Source organism: Hemitrygon akajei, chromosome 2, assembly GCF_048418815.1.
Source record: "Hemitrygon akajei chromosome 2, sHemAka1.3, whole genome shotgun sequence".
In the NCBI taxonomy this organism is placed as follows: domain Eukaryota; kingdom Metazoa; phylum Chordata; class Chondrichthyes; order Myliobatiformes; family Dasyatidae; genus Hemitrygon; species Hemitrygon akajei.
In genome coordinates, this window is record NC_133125.1 from 145,804,981 (window position 1) to 145,820,156 (window position 15,176).

General features: G+C 46.0%; 1 protein-coding gene across 1 annotated transcript; it reads right to left on the reverse strand.

Annotated features, from left to right (window-relative positions):
• Positions 1-2,386: 2,386 nt before the first annotated feature.
• LOC140737736 (complement C1q tumor necrosis factor-related protein 3-like) lies at positions 2,387-14,688 on the reverse strand. The gene is made up of 4 exons (XM_073064330.1): positions 14,628-14,688; positions 14,476-14,541; positions 9,468-9,561; positions 2,387-3,585 (listed from the first exon to the last, which is right to left on the reverse strand). The coding sequence occupies exons 1-4, from the start codon at positions 14,643-14,645 to the stop codon at positions 3,194-3,196; spliced, it is 570 nt and encodes a 189-aa protein (XP_072920431.1). The 5' UTR covers positions 14,646-14,688; the 3' UTR covers positions 2,387-3,193.
• Between the last annotated feature and the right edge of the window lie 488 nt (positions 14,689-15,176).

Sequence of the window (15,176 nt, forward strand, 5' to 3'; positions counted from 1 at the left end):
TATTATTTAATTGCAAGTGTCACTCCACTCTTTAAGAAGGGAGGAAGAAAAAAGAGAGGAACTTATCAGCCAGTTAGCCTAACCTCAGTAGCTGGGAAAGTTTATTAAGGACAAGGTTTTCAAGTACTTGGAGATTAATGGTAAAATAAATCAAAGTCAGCATTATTTCTGTGAAGGGAAATGTTGCCTGACAAATCTTTTAGAATTCTTTGTGGAAGTGACAAGCAGGGTGGACAAATGAGAGGCTGTGGATGTCATTTACTTGGATTTTCTGAAGGTGTTTGATAAGGTGCCTCACATGAGGCTGCTTAACAAGAAAAAAATCCCACGGTGTTGCAGGAAAGATACTGGTGTGGATAGTGGGATGGCTGACAGGCAGAAGGCAGTGAGTGGGAATAAAGGGGGCCTTTTCTGGTTGGTTGCCAGTGACTAGTGGTGTTCCTCAGGAGTCAGTAATGGGCCCACTACTTTTCACATTGTCAATGATTTAGATAGTAGAATTGATGGCTTTGTGGCAAAGTTTGCAGATGATACGAAGCTAGGTGGAGGGGTAAGTAGTGCTAAGGAAGCAATATGATTGCAGCAGAACGTAGACAAGTTGAAAGAATGGGCAAAAAGTTGGCAGATGGAATACAGTGTTGGGAAATGCAGGATAATGCCTTAGTGGTAAAAGGAACAACATTGCAGACTTTCATCTAAATGGAGATAAAATTCCAACATCAGAGGTGCAAAGGGTCCTCATGCAAGACTCCCAGAAGACTAGTTCACAGGTTGAGTCTGTGGTAAAGAAGGCAAATGCAATGTTGGTATTTATTTCAAGGGAAAGAGAATAGAAAATGAAAACAAGGGGATAATGCTGAAGCTTTATAAGGCGCTAGACAGGCCACACTTGGAGTATAGTCAACAGTTTTGGGCCTCTTACCTCAGGAAAGGTGTATTGTCATTGGGGAGAGTACAGAGGAGGGTCACGAGGATGATTTTGGGAATGGGGTTAACATATGGGGAGCATCTGGCAGTTTTAGGCCTGTAGTTACTGGAATTTAGAACCATGCATGGGGACCTCATTGAAACCTCCCAAATGTTGAAAGGGCTGGATACGGTGTATGTGGAGAGGATGTTTCCTCTGGTTTGGGTATCCATAACTAGAGGGCACAGTCTCAAAACTGATGAGCACCGAATTAGAGCAAAAGTAAGGAGGAATTTTTTTTTAGACAGAGAATGATGAATCTGTGGAATTCCCTGCTACAGACGGTTGTGGAGGCCAAATCCGTGGATACATTTAAAGTGGAAGTTGATAGATTCCTGATTGTTTGGGGCATCAAGGAATATGGTGAGAAGGTAGTTGTATGGGATTGAATGGGATCCGAGATCAGCCATGATGAAATGGTAGAGCAGACTTGATTGGCTGAATGGCCTAATTCTGTTCCTATGTCTTATGGTTTAAATAGAATTAATGTATAAAGATGCAGATTAGAACAGGACTCTACAGCTCAGATATCTTGAAGTTGCAGGCTCACTCTGGAGAGAAACTGTTCCCACCATCTCTGAGAGAAAGTGTTCTGAAACTCTCTGTACACCAGGAAAAGTATAACTTCCCTCTTCCTCATAGTGGCCCCTGACCATTCCACAGTGACACCTGTATCTCGGCGCTCCCACATGAGGGAACAAGGTGGTCACACTGGCTGTTTTCCTGCTTGTGGAAGCTTTGCAGAATTTAGTGAGTTCTGAAAGAATTCAACCAATGTCTCCAGTGTCTCTGCAGCCCTGTCCGTTCACACCTATAGGGTGCAGACCATTCGGCTCGGGTGATTTAGTGTTCAGCTCTGTGAATTTTTCAGACTCTTTATCCCTTATGGTTCGGGATTTTACAGCTTTCTTCCCATTTTCTGAAACCAGCTCCTCTGTTAAATCTGTTAACATGGGGATATTTGCAGGGTTTTCCATGGAGAAGAGAAAGGAAAAAAAAAATTATGGAACCCTGTAAGGTCCCTCTCCCAGTAGCTGCAGTAAGATGGTCTTCCAGAGGGAGATTTTGCCACAGAACAGGTGGTGTTGTTTAAGGACAGGAGAGGGACAACCTCAGGCAGCTGACAAACCAATGGGAGATCCAGGCCAAAGTCTGACAACTCAATCACTGAATTGGGAGATCAAGTGAGGTTTTCATCAGTCATAGATCAGAGACTAATATTTACAAATGTGAGCAACTTAACAGCAAATTGTGAAAATAATGAGAGTCAATGAACATGACAGAATATTTGATCCAAAAAAAGCATTTAATTTTGCATTCACAAATTCAGCAGTCAGCTACATCAGCCAGTGAAATTACAGTCATTAGAGTAACCTTTGCGGGATCATCATCTGTACGATATCATGTGGATTACACATGGATGGTGGTGTGTTAGAAGAGAGGTGTGGATGCTCGCCACAGGATATGGTCACGTTCTGAATACGTCAGATATCAGTGGGAGCCATGAGGAGGATGCAGAGAGACTTCAGGTTGAAGAAAACAGACTGGGAACAGTAACAGCATGGTGGTTGGAATATAATGTGGGAAGTCACTTTGGGAGACAAAAACCCAAAAGAGCTTTTTTATTAACAGGTGGTAATTTGTCAGTGTTAACAGCGACCTTGTCACCTTACACAACGATCATGAAGATTGATGTACAGGGACAGTCTGTGGGGATATTGTGTACAGTTTGGTTGCTCAGCATAAGAAGGGATGGGCCTGGAGTACGTGAATGCAGCAAAGGCTCACAACACTGATATCTTGGATGGGGCGGGGATTGTGCTGTGTGAGGAGACATTAGCTCATTGAGCCTGTGTTTGGGAGGAGGAAAGCTGACAAAAGGATACAATATCCTTACAGAGTGTAATGGTGAAGGTCTGGGACCATGTTTTCTGAGGTTGGGCTCAGCACAACCCACAGGTCAGGCTGGATGGCCTGAGTGATTGTCTCCTACTCCCGGGAGGTGTATTTCCAGTTTTGTGCTTTCAGATGCTTTAACAAAGACAACGTTCCAGTTCTCATCTATTACTGGCCAATGTTTGTGTGTCTCCCTGTCTCACTTAATCCATTAGCTAATCTTATTCCCAGTGAGCTTTTCTTGTTTATTCAATAACAGACCTGCCTGGGTGAAGCATTTTCAACTGTAGTGCACAAAGGTTTTACAGAGGCAAAGCATGCTGGGACATCCTACTGCCCTAGTAGGAAGCCCTGGAAGCTGAGGGAGCCTGTTTGACTCCACAGGGTGCCAGTGATCAGTTGCACCCACACCTCATCCCCTTTGTGGAGTTGAAGGATTTTGTTTCTCATGGACAGCTGGGAACTATTGTTGGGCAGGACACTGTGGATCAAACTAACTGCATTGTTATTCTTCATGAGCTGAATGTCAGTTGTTGTCCCTCTGCCCGGGAGTGACGAGTAGCTGAAGAAATACAGACCACACCTTGGGGTGATGAACTTCCCAGTTGTGCGATTGTAGCCATTACCCTTGTTCACATTGACTATGTCGTAGATGATGGGATTTGTTGGTTTCACAATACGCCCATTTCCTTGGAGCTGGACATCAAAGACAATTTCAGCACCTGAAAGACAGCATGATGGAGATGACCTTGAAGCTTTACAATCCCAGAAGCAGTTCCAACAATGGTGGGTGAAAGCAAGGACCATATCAGATGATCATATCAGTTTGTGACATCAGTGGTGGAGACAGCGACTCTCAGAGTATTGGACAAGTTAGGTCTGTCTACCTCTATAAGGTTGTTTGGCCCATTGAGTCAATGCTATCTCTCAGAGCATTCTTATGCCCCTACACATTCATTCCCCTTTAATTAATTACCATTCATGTAACCTTTCTCTATCCTATATTCTAATACCTTTCTCTATCACTTTGCCCCAGGCCCATTTCCTCTAACACTCACACACACTGGGGTAGTTTGCACTGGCTGGGTAATCCATCTTCTGGAATGTCGACAGAAGACCTGGTCCATGCTAACCAACATTCCAAACCAGGCCAGTTCTAATTCGTGACGTCTGATGCAGTTGCATTTTGTAAATGTTGAGACCACATTTGGAGTGTTGTATCCATTCTGCCCACTGCATTACAGGAAGGTGGACGCTTTGAAGATGGAGAAGAGGTTTACCTGGCTGTTGTAAGGAAACTGGAGGGAATGAGACACAATGCCATGGTCACAGAGAGGATGTGCACGACACCAGAGTTGGGATCAAACCTGGCACAATGCCGCCGCGAGGCACTGGCATTCTCACTGCTGTGGCGCTGTGCCACACTTGGCAAATGTGTCTAATGTGCCTAACTCAAGCACTCTTTCTGGCAGCTTAGTGACAATGCACAGCACTCTTGTGTGAAGAAGCTGCCCCTGATGTCCCTTATAAATGTCTCAGCTCTGATCTTAAACCTCTGCCCTCCTGTTCAGAACACACACTCTCCCTGGGAAAACAACTGTGTAATTCCACCCTGTCCATACCCTTCCTGATGTCATCTACCTCTGTCAGGTCACCCCTCAATCTCGTACATTTCTGGCAATAAAGTCCTATTCTCCGCACCCCCTCCTTGTAACTCAGCACCCATCCCCAATCCAGGCAGCACCCTGATAAAGCTTTTGTTGCACTCTTTGCAGTTTAGTTACGTATTTCCTGTAACAGGGTGACCTAAACTGTACACAGGTGCGGCTTCACCAACAGCATCATAACTGCCCAATGTCCTGCCTGATGAGTGGCAGCTTACCGAATGCCTTCTTCATCACCAAATCTACTTGTGACGCTGCTTTCAGTGAACCTGGCATTTCCACCCCTAGGTCTCTCTGCTCCACAACACTTCTCAATGCCCCACTGTTCACTGTATAAGTCCTATCCGGGTTTGATGTCCCAAAATGCAATTCCTTTCATCTGTCTGGATTTTCAATCTTCAAACCACCTACCCAGCTATTAAGATCCTCCTGTAACTTTCCATAATCTGTTTCAGAGTCTATGACATCACCTATTGTAGTATCATCGGCAAACTCACTAATCAAGCCAGAAGGGTCCAAACACTGACCCCTGTGATACACCACTAGCCACAGGCCTCCACTCTGAGAAACATCACCCTCTGCTACTACCTCCAAGCTAATTATTAATCCAATCTGCTATCTCCTCCTGGATCCCACGTGATCTATCCTTCCCAACCAGCTTGTCATGAGAGATTATGTCAATGGCCTTGCTAAGGTCCATATACACAACATCCAGTGCCCCATTCTCATCAGTCATCTTGGATATGTCTTCAAACCGCAAGACATTTGTGAGACATGATTTCCCGCACATAAAACTGGGCTGACTGCACATGATTAGACCTTGTCTATCCAAACTCATTTGGATATCAAAACAAGATTCTCTCGCTCAGTATCTCCTTCAGTAACTTATCCAACGCTGATGACAAGACTTACTGGCCTATAGTTTCTTGGCTTGTCTTTGCTGCTCTTCTTAAATAAAGTTACATTAGCCACCCTCCTGTCTTTGAGATCTACACCTGTGGCTAAAGATGGTACAAATATATCTCCACAAGGGAACTGCAAAGGACTAATTCTTCTCCATCTTTGCACAAGGTCCAAGATGTACTTGGTCAGGTCCTGGGATTTATTCTCCTTAATGATCTGTAAGGCTGCCAATACCTCCTCCCTGGTTGGTTGTACACGGTCCCGGACAACGTCACTCATTTCCAACATTTATTTAGTATCCATCATTTTCTGCACAGTAAAAGCTAATGGCAAATATTGAAAACCATGGTCAGCTGCTGTAGCTCCACACATCAATGGCCACACTAATCAATTGTGGGATCTAGCACTTAGCCACCCTTACATTTCTCTGAAAATAATTGACAAATCACCAATCACCTGGAGAATCTCCTCTGCAACCTCCCCAGAGTTTAATGCAGCGAAGTGTGAGGTGTTGCACTTCAGTCGGACCAACCAGGGTAGGTCTCACAAAGAGAACGGTAGGGCTCTGAGGAATATGGTCAAGAAAGTGTTCTGGAAGTACAGTACACAATTCACTGAAGGTGGCGGCAGAGGTAGAGTGGGTTGTAAAGAGAGTTCTTCATAAATCAAATTATTGAGAACAGGAGATGGGACGTTATGTTGAAGTTGTCTAAGGCATTGGTGAGGCCTAATTTGGAGTATCGTGTGCAATTTTGGTCATTTACCTACAAGAAAGATATAAATACGGTTGAAAGAGAACAGAGAAAATTTACAAGGATATTGCAAGGTCTGGAGGACTCGAGTTACAAGGAAAGATAGATTAGGTTCGGACTTTATTCCTTGGAATGTAGAAGACTGAGGGGAAATTTGATAGAGGTATACAGAATTTTATGAGGGGTTCAGACAGGGTAAATGCAAGCAGACTTTTTCTACTAAGGTTGGGTGGGTCATGGGTTAAGGGTGGAAGGTGAAATGTTTCAGGAGAACACAATACTCCAAATTAGGCCTCACCAATGTCTTAGATAACTTCAACATAACATATCATCTCCTGTTTTCATCTCCTCCCAGAGGATGGTGAAAGTGTGGAATGAGCTGCAAGTGGCTCATGTGAGCTCAATTTCAATGTTTGAAAAGTTCGTATAGGTACATGGATGGTAGAGATATTGAGGGCTATGGTCCAGAGGCAGGTTGATGGGACTAGGCAGTGTAAATGGTTTGGCACAGATGAGATGGGATGAATGGCCTGTTCTGTGCTGTACTTTTTTATGACTCTATGACTCTTTGACACAATCATTATCTTTCCCGGGGTTGACCAGAACTACACTCAATAATCTGAGTAGGCTAACAACATTCCCTTCTGCCCTACCACTTGCTCTGTATGTCTTTTCCATATTTGACTTCCCTGCACTTGGAATCATTGTCATGCAATGCGGACACACCATGGAAATTGGTCTATGCCAACCAAAGTGCCCGTCCAAGCTAGTCCCGCATGCCAGCGGATGGGTGCATGAACCTCTAACCTCCCCAATCCATGTACCTGTCCAACTCTTAAAAGTTGACACCGTACCTGCTTCATTTTCTTCTTCTGACAGCTCACTGCACATTGATACTACCCTTTGTGTGAAAGAGGTGTCCCTTATGTTCCTCTGTCATCTTTTCTGCTTTGCTAAATCCTCTATTTCTTGCTTCTCCAACTCTGGGAAAGGATTCAATATATTCACTCTGTCTATGCCTCTCTTGAAATCACCTCTTTTAGATAATCTTTCAGTCTCCTAGTGTCTAAAGAATAAAATCCTGGTCTTTCCTTTTAACTCAGTCCCTCAGGTCCTGGCACCATCCTAGTGGACTGCTTCTGCGCTCTTTCCACTTTAATAACATCTTTCTTATAGCAGGATGCCCAAAACTGAACATGATACTCCAAGTGTGGCCTGATCTGTGTCTTCACAACTGCACCTTGACCTCCCTACTCCCTCCTTACTTACTGCTCTGCTTTATGAAGGTCAGCATGCTAAAACCATGTTATTCTGTGAACTATTCACATTCCTTCCATGGTCCTCCTGTTCCATAACATCACCCAGGGCTCTGCCTTTCACCGTGAATATTCTACCTGAATCTGACTTTCCAAAATACAAATATTGCTGTCACTGAATTAATCTCCATTTGCTTTTCCTTGGTCTACTTACTCAGCTGACTGACACGCCCCATAATTCTTGATAACCTTCATTGTCCATGAATCTCCTATTTTAGAGTAATCTGCAAAATTACTCATTGCGCCTTCACCATACTTTTCCCAGTCGTTGATACAGATGACAAACAACAATGAGCACAGACTGACCTCTGAATCACACCACTAGACATGGGGCTCCAGTTCCACAACCAATCTTCTGGCATGACCCTGTGCTTTACACCACCAATCCAATTAGGTATACGTTGAGTCAATTCTCCCTGGATTTATGCAACCTAACCTTCCAAATCAGCTTTAGGAAGTCCATAGAAATTACATTCACCAGTGACTAGTGCTGTTCCACAGGAGTGAGTGTTAGGGCCACTTGTTTTTATGCTGTATATAAATGATTTAGATGATGGAATAGATTTCTTGCCAAGTTTGCAGATGATACAAAGATAGGTGGTGGGGCAGGTAATGTTGAGGGAATGGTAGGATGCAGAAGGACTTGGAAAGATTAGGAAAATGGGCAAGAAAGTGGCAAATGAAATACAATGTTGTAAAATGCATGGTCATGGATTTTGGCAGTAGAAATAAATGTGCGGACTATTTTCTAAATGGGGAGAAAGTCCAAAAATCTGAGATGCAAAGGGACTTGGGAGTCCTTGAGCAGAACACCTTAAAGGTTAACTTGAAGGTTGAGTCAATGGTGATGAAGACAAATGCCAAATTAGCATTCATTTCAAGTGGTCTAGAATACAAGAGCTGAGGCTTTATAAGGCACTGGTGAGGCCTCACCTTGAGTATTGTGAACAGTTTTGGGCTCCTCATCTTAGAAAGGATGTGCAGGTATTGGCGAGGGTCCAGAGGAGGTTCAGAAGGATAATTCCAGAAATGAAAGGGTTAGCATACGAGGAACGTTTGATGGCTATGGGTCTGCAGTCGCTTGGATTCAGAAGGACGAGGGGGGTATCTCATTGAAATCTTTTGAATGTTGAAAGGCATAGACAGAGTAGATGTGGTAAGGATGTTTCCCATGGTGGGAGAGTCTAGGACTAGAGGGCAGAGCTTCAGGATCGAGGGGCGCCCTTTCAAAGCAGAGATGCAGAGAAATTTCTTTAGCCAAAGGGTGGTTAATTTGTGGAATTTGGTGCCACAGGCAGCTGTGGAGGTCAGGTTGTTGGGTGTATTTAAGGCAGAGATTGATAGGTTCTTGATTGGACATGGCATCAAAGATTACGGGGAAAAGGCCCGGAAACGTGGTTGCGGAGGAGGAGAAAAAGGATCAGCCATGATTGAATGGTGGAGCAGACTCGATTGGCCAGATGGCCTAATTCTGCTCCTATGTCTTATGGTCTTATTTACTGCCCTACCCTCATCAGCTTTCTTGGTCAAAAAACTCAATTAAGTCTGTAAAACATGATTGTCTATGCACAAAGCCATGCTGACTACACCTAATCAACTCCTGCCTTTCCAAATGTCTGTGTATCTTATCCCTCAGAATCTTCTCCAGTAACTTACTAGCTACTGCACAGATGTCAGACTTACTGGCCTATATTTCCCCGGTCTTTGGTTGTCACCCTTCTGAAATAAAATCATTACTTTCACTATCCTCCGGTCAGTTAGCAGGTCACTGTTGATTAACCATTGTACAAATATCTCAGCCCGGGATCATTTGTCAGGATTATTCTAACTTGCTTTATTTGAACTTTTCCTAGCTGTGATGTAAGATCTTTAACCTGGAACATTAACTCTGTTCCCCTCATTACTGACACTGCAAACTGGCATTTTCTGCTTTTATTACAGTTAAACCTTATTGTGTAAGTCAACTTACTTGGACACAGGCTGGTCTCAGGTCTCAGTTTTTTCTCTGCCTGCTGGAGAAACTCCAAAACATTCTGCTCTCCAGGTGTTTCGAAGTCAGACATCTAAAACAAAAACACGTTCATACAATTTACATCAGCAGCATTTCTGATCTTCGTCCTGCTCAGGATGGTGAGTCGGCTTCGGGAATCACTGTCAATTTTCCACTTGAGGATGTAGCAGAGTAAAGAATGTCAAATGGAGAGGGCGTTCAAACCTCATTCACCCGATGTACACTGCCCCTCCCACGGTGTGCCTGGGGGTGGTGTCTGGGGTAAAGGGTCTGAGCTTGGGGGTTCTGGGCTGTGATGGTCCTGGAGGGTCTGGAAGGTGAGGGTCAGAGTGAAGGGTATGGAGGGGGTTGAAGGGTCTGAGAGTGGGGGATCAGGGTGTGATGTGTCTGAAGGTGAAGAATCTGGATGACAGGTCTGGAGTGGGGCTCTGGGGGTGAAGATTCTGAGGTTATGGGTCTGAGGTGAAGGGTCTGGAGTGGGGGTCTGGGGTTTTCTGGGGTGAGGTTGCTCATGGTGGGGTCCAGGTGAGGGGGTTTCTGGGATGGGGGTTGTCGTGGTGGGGTCTGGAATCAGGATTTCTAGGGATGGGTATCTGGGGGTGATTTGTCCTGGTTGGGGGTCTGGGGTGACCATCACCTTGGTAACGCCCGGCTGAAGTGACTGTTCACACAGAGACACTGAACCCTCCCCCACCCTCACCCCTTCCCTCCCCTCCCCGTCTACACAGAACATAGAAAATGGACAGTACGGGAACAGACTCTTCACCCAGCAGGATGTACGAGTCTAATCCATGGACCTGTCAAAACGTCTCGTCAACACCTCGACTGTATCTGCCTCCACCACCATTCCCGGCACCCACTCGCTCTGCGTGGGAAACCTGTCCCTCCCATCTCCTTTAAACCCCCTCAACAGAAAAACATGCCCTCTGGTGTTAGACATTTCAACCCCGGGAAAAAAGAGTCTGCCTGTCTGCTGTCTATTCTCTCAGAAGTCTCTTCTGCACCCTCTCCAAATCCTCAACGTCCTTCCTGAAATACAGCATCCAGAATTGAATGCAACACTCCAGCTGCAATCGAACTAGATTTTATAAAACTGCAGTGTAATCTTTTGGCTCTTCATCTCTGCCTCGACTGGTAAAGTCAAACATGCTGTACTCCTTCAGCACCCGAGGCAGGAACCTTCATATTCACCTTCCCTGTCAGCAGAGACCACAGTATCCCTACGACACCGTAACCCAGGAGCTGTTCACTCCCTCCCCTGTCCACGTCACATCACAGCCCGAATCCTTCACCTCCCACATCCTCAGCCAACTCCCAGGTGTACCCCTCACCCAGGATCGATTGAGGGAGGGGTTGGTGAAGGAGTAGAGGGAGAGGGAGGAGGAGAGAGACAAACAGAGACAAATACTGAGACAGAGGGAGAGAGGCAGAGAGGGGAGAGAGTGAGTGTGTGTGAGAGAGGGAGATGGAACAGAGTGGATGAGAGGGTCAGGGGTAAAGAGAGACTGGGCAACAGAACTGTGTGTGAGTGAATGTGTATCTGTGTGTTAGGGAGAGAGAGAGAGAGAGAGAGACACAGAGAGAGAGAGGACAGGAAGAGAGGCTGAGTCAGAAACCATGAGCTGGTAACCATATAACCATATAACAATTACAGCACGGAAACAAGCCATCTCGGCCCTTCTAGTCCGTGTCGAACGCTTGCTCTCATCTAGTCCCACCTACCTGCACTCAGCCCGTAACCCTCTATTCCTTTCCTCTCCATACATCTATCCAAAAATTTTAAATGACAAAATCGAACCTGCCTCTACCACTTCTACTGGAAGCTTTTTCCACACAGCTACCACTCTCTGAGTAAAGAAGTTCCCCCTCGTGTTACCCCTAAACTTTTGCCCCTTAACTCTCAACTCAAAACTAAATGGTAACTAAGGGAGTGATGGTGATGGACTACGGAAAGCCCTGTGTCAGAGTGGACATGGGTTGTCTGAGTGAACACAGAAATGTACCACATGGAAACAGGCCATTCGTTTCAACTGCTTCATGCTGACTGGTGGCAACCTTTCAGCATTAATTGGTAGCCCAGCACGTAGCCCATACCCTCTGTCTGGAACGACTGACGACACAGGATGAAATGCCCGGATGTGGCCAAAGCCCGGTCAGGGGGATGGTTCAGGACAAACTGGAAGGAAGGACCAGAGAGCTTGTATACTGAAAGCATGTCCAGGGAATGGTGTTGAGCGACTGAACGATAGCTGATCTGTGGAAATGGCTGCCTCCCTGTGCCGGATGTCAGACCCAGGTGATAATTCAGAGAGAGCACAGGTTTCCAGGAGAGGGGTGGGGGTGTGTGTACAGCGAGCAGGGATGGGTACCTGAGCTGGGCCTGGGGGAAGGTGTGGCAGGGGAGAGGGCAGGAACAGGTACCTGGACAACACCAGAGGAAACAATGCTGCTACAGGGTGAGGTAGAGAGCTGGGGGTGGGGGTGTGTGTACAGTGAGCACGGATGGGCAACTGAGCTGGGCCTGGGGGAAGGTGTGGCAGGGGAGAGGGCAGGAACAGGTACCTGGACAACACCAGAGGAAACAATGCTGCTACAGAGTGAGGTAGAGAGCTGGGGTGGTGGGTGGTTGTGGGGGGAGGGGGGATCAGGTGAAGGCAGTCGCCCCAGCTGAGGGGGTGTGGGATGGACAGTGGTCTCATCTGCTACAGACTCCACGGAGAAGTGGTCACCCTTTCCTCAGGTCCTGATCTGTGCCTCTGAGATGTCCCACAAGGTTTTGGAGGGCAGGAAGCTGCCGGGCGGATTCTAAACAAATTCCCATCGAAGGCAGGCACAGGTTTGGAAGGATGCTCCACAGTGGACAAGAGATGGAGTTGAGGGACTGCCCAGTGGATCGTCAGAGGTCAAGGACTGGTTCCTCGAGGAGAGTGGTCATGACAACAGGTTCAAAAAGAGAGTGAGTGGGGGCAGACGGGGAGACGATTATCCACAGTGGGGAGGCTGTACCCCTGAGCGTCTCACAACACGATCAGCCAGTCAGGGTCACCACAGCCGATCAGACACCTCATCACACCCTTCTGTACCAACCCCCATACCCCTTGGCGGAACGTAGGAGAGCCCGGGGAAAGGCCCTTCAGCCCATCATCTGTGCTAGCTAAATCTCTTCAGTCTGAATATGATCCACACCCTCCATTTGTTGTGAATGTGTGTGTCTGTCCGGATTCTTTTTAAATGTCACTCTCGTATCTGCTCCACCACCAACCCTGGCAGCACATTCCTGTCCTCCACCTCCGTCAGTGCCAAAACCTGCCCTGCTCATCCCCCATAAACTCCCTCCCCATTACCTTTCATGCATGCATGCTCTCTCATATTTGGCAATTCCACCCTTTGCTTCTCATTAGCTTAAAAACTTCTATTGGGTCTTCATTTATCCTCCAACAATCTCAAAATCGCTTGATTTCTGTTTGGAAATACACCCAGTCACTGATCCTCTGTATCTCCCTGAGGTAGAGAACTCCAGAGAGTCATACCCTCTGGGGTTAAGAAAGTTCCTTCACCTCTCTCCCGGATGGACAACACTTTGTTTGGAGTGGAGACTGGAATCGGACAGGAAGGCAACGTCCATCTATCAGGACCCCCAACACTCGGGACATTTCTTCATCTCATTACTCCCATTGTGGAGGAGTACAGGAGCCTGAAGATGCATACTCAAAGTTTTTGAAATACTTCTTCCCTTCTAGCATCAGATTTCTGAATGGTCCATAAACCCATGACACGACCTCACTATTTTGCTCTCTTATTCCACTATTTATTTATGGTTAACATATTCCTTATTGTAACTTATAGTTATGTTTTATGCCTTGCACAGTCCTGCTGCCACAAAATAATAAATTTCATGGCTTATGTTGATGATAATAAAAACTTGATTCTGATTCTGATGTGCCATTGGGGTAAGAATTATTCCTTATGTCCTCTGTGTCCAAACCCTGAAGGTTCTTCTACACCTGAGAACTATTTTCTTAATACCTCCTCACAAAATCAATCTTCGACCCCAGGAGTCGAACTGGTGAACTTTCCCTGTATTCCCCCAATCTTGTTCCTTAATAAAGGAGAGCAGACAGGTGTGGTGCACAGTGCTTTACTGTGCCAGGGACCCGGGTTCAGCTCCTGCTGCTGTCTGTAAGGAGTTTCTACATCCTCTCTGTGACCGCACGGGTTTCCTCCGGGAGCTCCAGTTTCCTCCCACAATCCAAGGATGTACTGGTTGGTAGATTAATTGGTCACTGTAAATTGTCCCATGATTAGGCTGGGGTTAAATCAGGAGCAGTTCGAAGGGCCGGAAGAGCTTAGTCTGTGCTATATCTCATAAATAAATCAATCATTTCCATGTAAGTCTCCCAAGGGCACTAAGTAATTGGAGCAAAATGTCTCCCCTCTTGTTCTCAGATCCTCTGGCAGTGAAATGCTACTTGTCTTGCTAATTGCTCACTGGACGTGTGTGTTAGCTTTCACTGATTGGTGTCCAAAGCCTCCCAGCTCCCCATGAACATCATCGACTAAAATGTTTTTTCCCATTTTCCATGTATCATGAATGGCTTTCTGTTTGTCCCATATTATAATCCAACTCCGCACCCTTACACATTCAATTAAATGGTTGATATCTCTTTATGTTCTTCACCTGTGTCTCTGCATTCTTGCAGCGAGTGTGAATGAGAGTGAGAGACCAGAGAGCAGGAAATGAATGAAACAGCAAGACTGCAGAGGAGTGATGTGTGAAAAATTGTTGTAGTGAGAGGGGCAGACACTCAGAATGGGCTAATCAGCAGAGACAAAAATCTACCTAGAAACGCCAAGACATTGAGAGAAATTGAGAAACAGAGGCAGGAGTCAGAGAGAGGAAATGGGAGAGGAGTTGACACAAAGGAAGGCTGGGAACAAGATGGAGAGAGGGGAGTTTTGTCCTCACCTGGAAATCTTCTCCAAGACTTTCTGATGTCCATGTGTGAAGGAGGATTAAACACACCAGATATCTCTGTAAAATAAATCAACAAGATGTTAGACAGGCAGAAAGAACCAAGTGATTAAAGCATCACTTTGGTGAGCTCAGCTCAGCTGTACCAGTTTTGTGGACGCCATGCTCTCTCTTGCCCCCAGTCTCGGTCTAACCTGCTGCCGAACTGCTGAAGGTCTTTATAAGCATCTGATCGCACCAGTCCTGCCCCCTCCTTCAGTTAAGCAGCTCTCTGTTATCATGAAAGCAGAACCACATCCTGGGCCACAGCAGGTGTGAACATAGAGAATTTGAGTCCATACTGGAAGGTCAACACTGGGAAGCACCATCTCTTGAATGAATGGAGAAACCTGTGAATATCAGGTGAATTTTTCAATAACATATTCGAACACCTGACAGTTTCTCTCTTACCTGATGGAAACTTTGATGTTCTGCATCAACCAGGGCTCCCCCAACTTGCCTTCTCTTCCTCTGACCATGACAGGGACGGGCTGGCACTGTCCTATGGTGCAGTCAGGTGGCATGGCAAAAACACCAGGCACCCATGTGATCACAGAGCGTTGGGAGCCAAAGGGGATTTCCCACACACAAAACCATGCTGGTTATCTCTAGTCCTTGCCTTTCAAATGCACAGCAACCCTGTCTCTCAGAATCCC

Excerpts from the sequence above, each read along its gene's own strand:
- LOC140737736 (XM_073064330.1), bottom strand. Across the intron at positions 9,562-14,475 it reads GTCTTGGAGAAGATTTCCAG|ATGTCTGACTTCGAAACACC; the intron begins GTGAGGACAAAA and ends TTTTTGTTTTAG. Across the intron at positions 3,586-9,467 it reads TGAGACCAGCCTGTGTCCAA|GTGCTGAAATTGTCTTTGAT; the intron begins GTAAGTTGACTT and ends GCTGTCTTTCAG.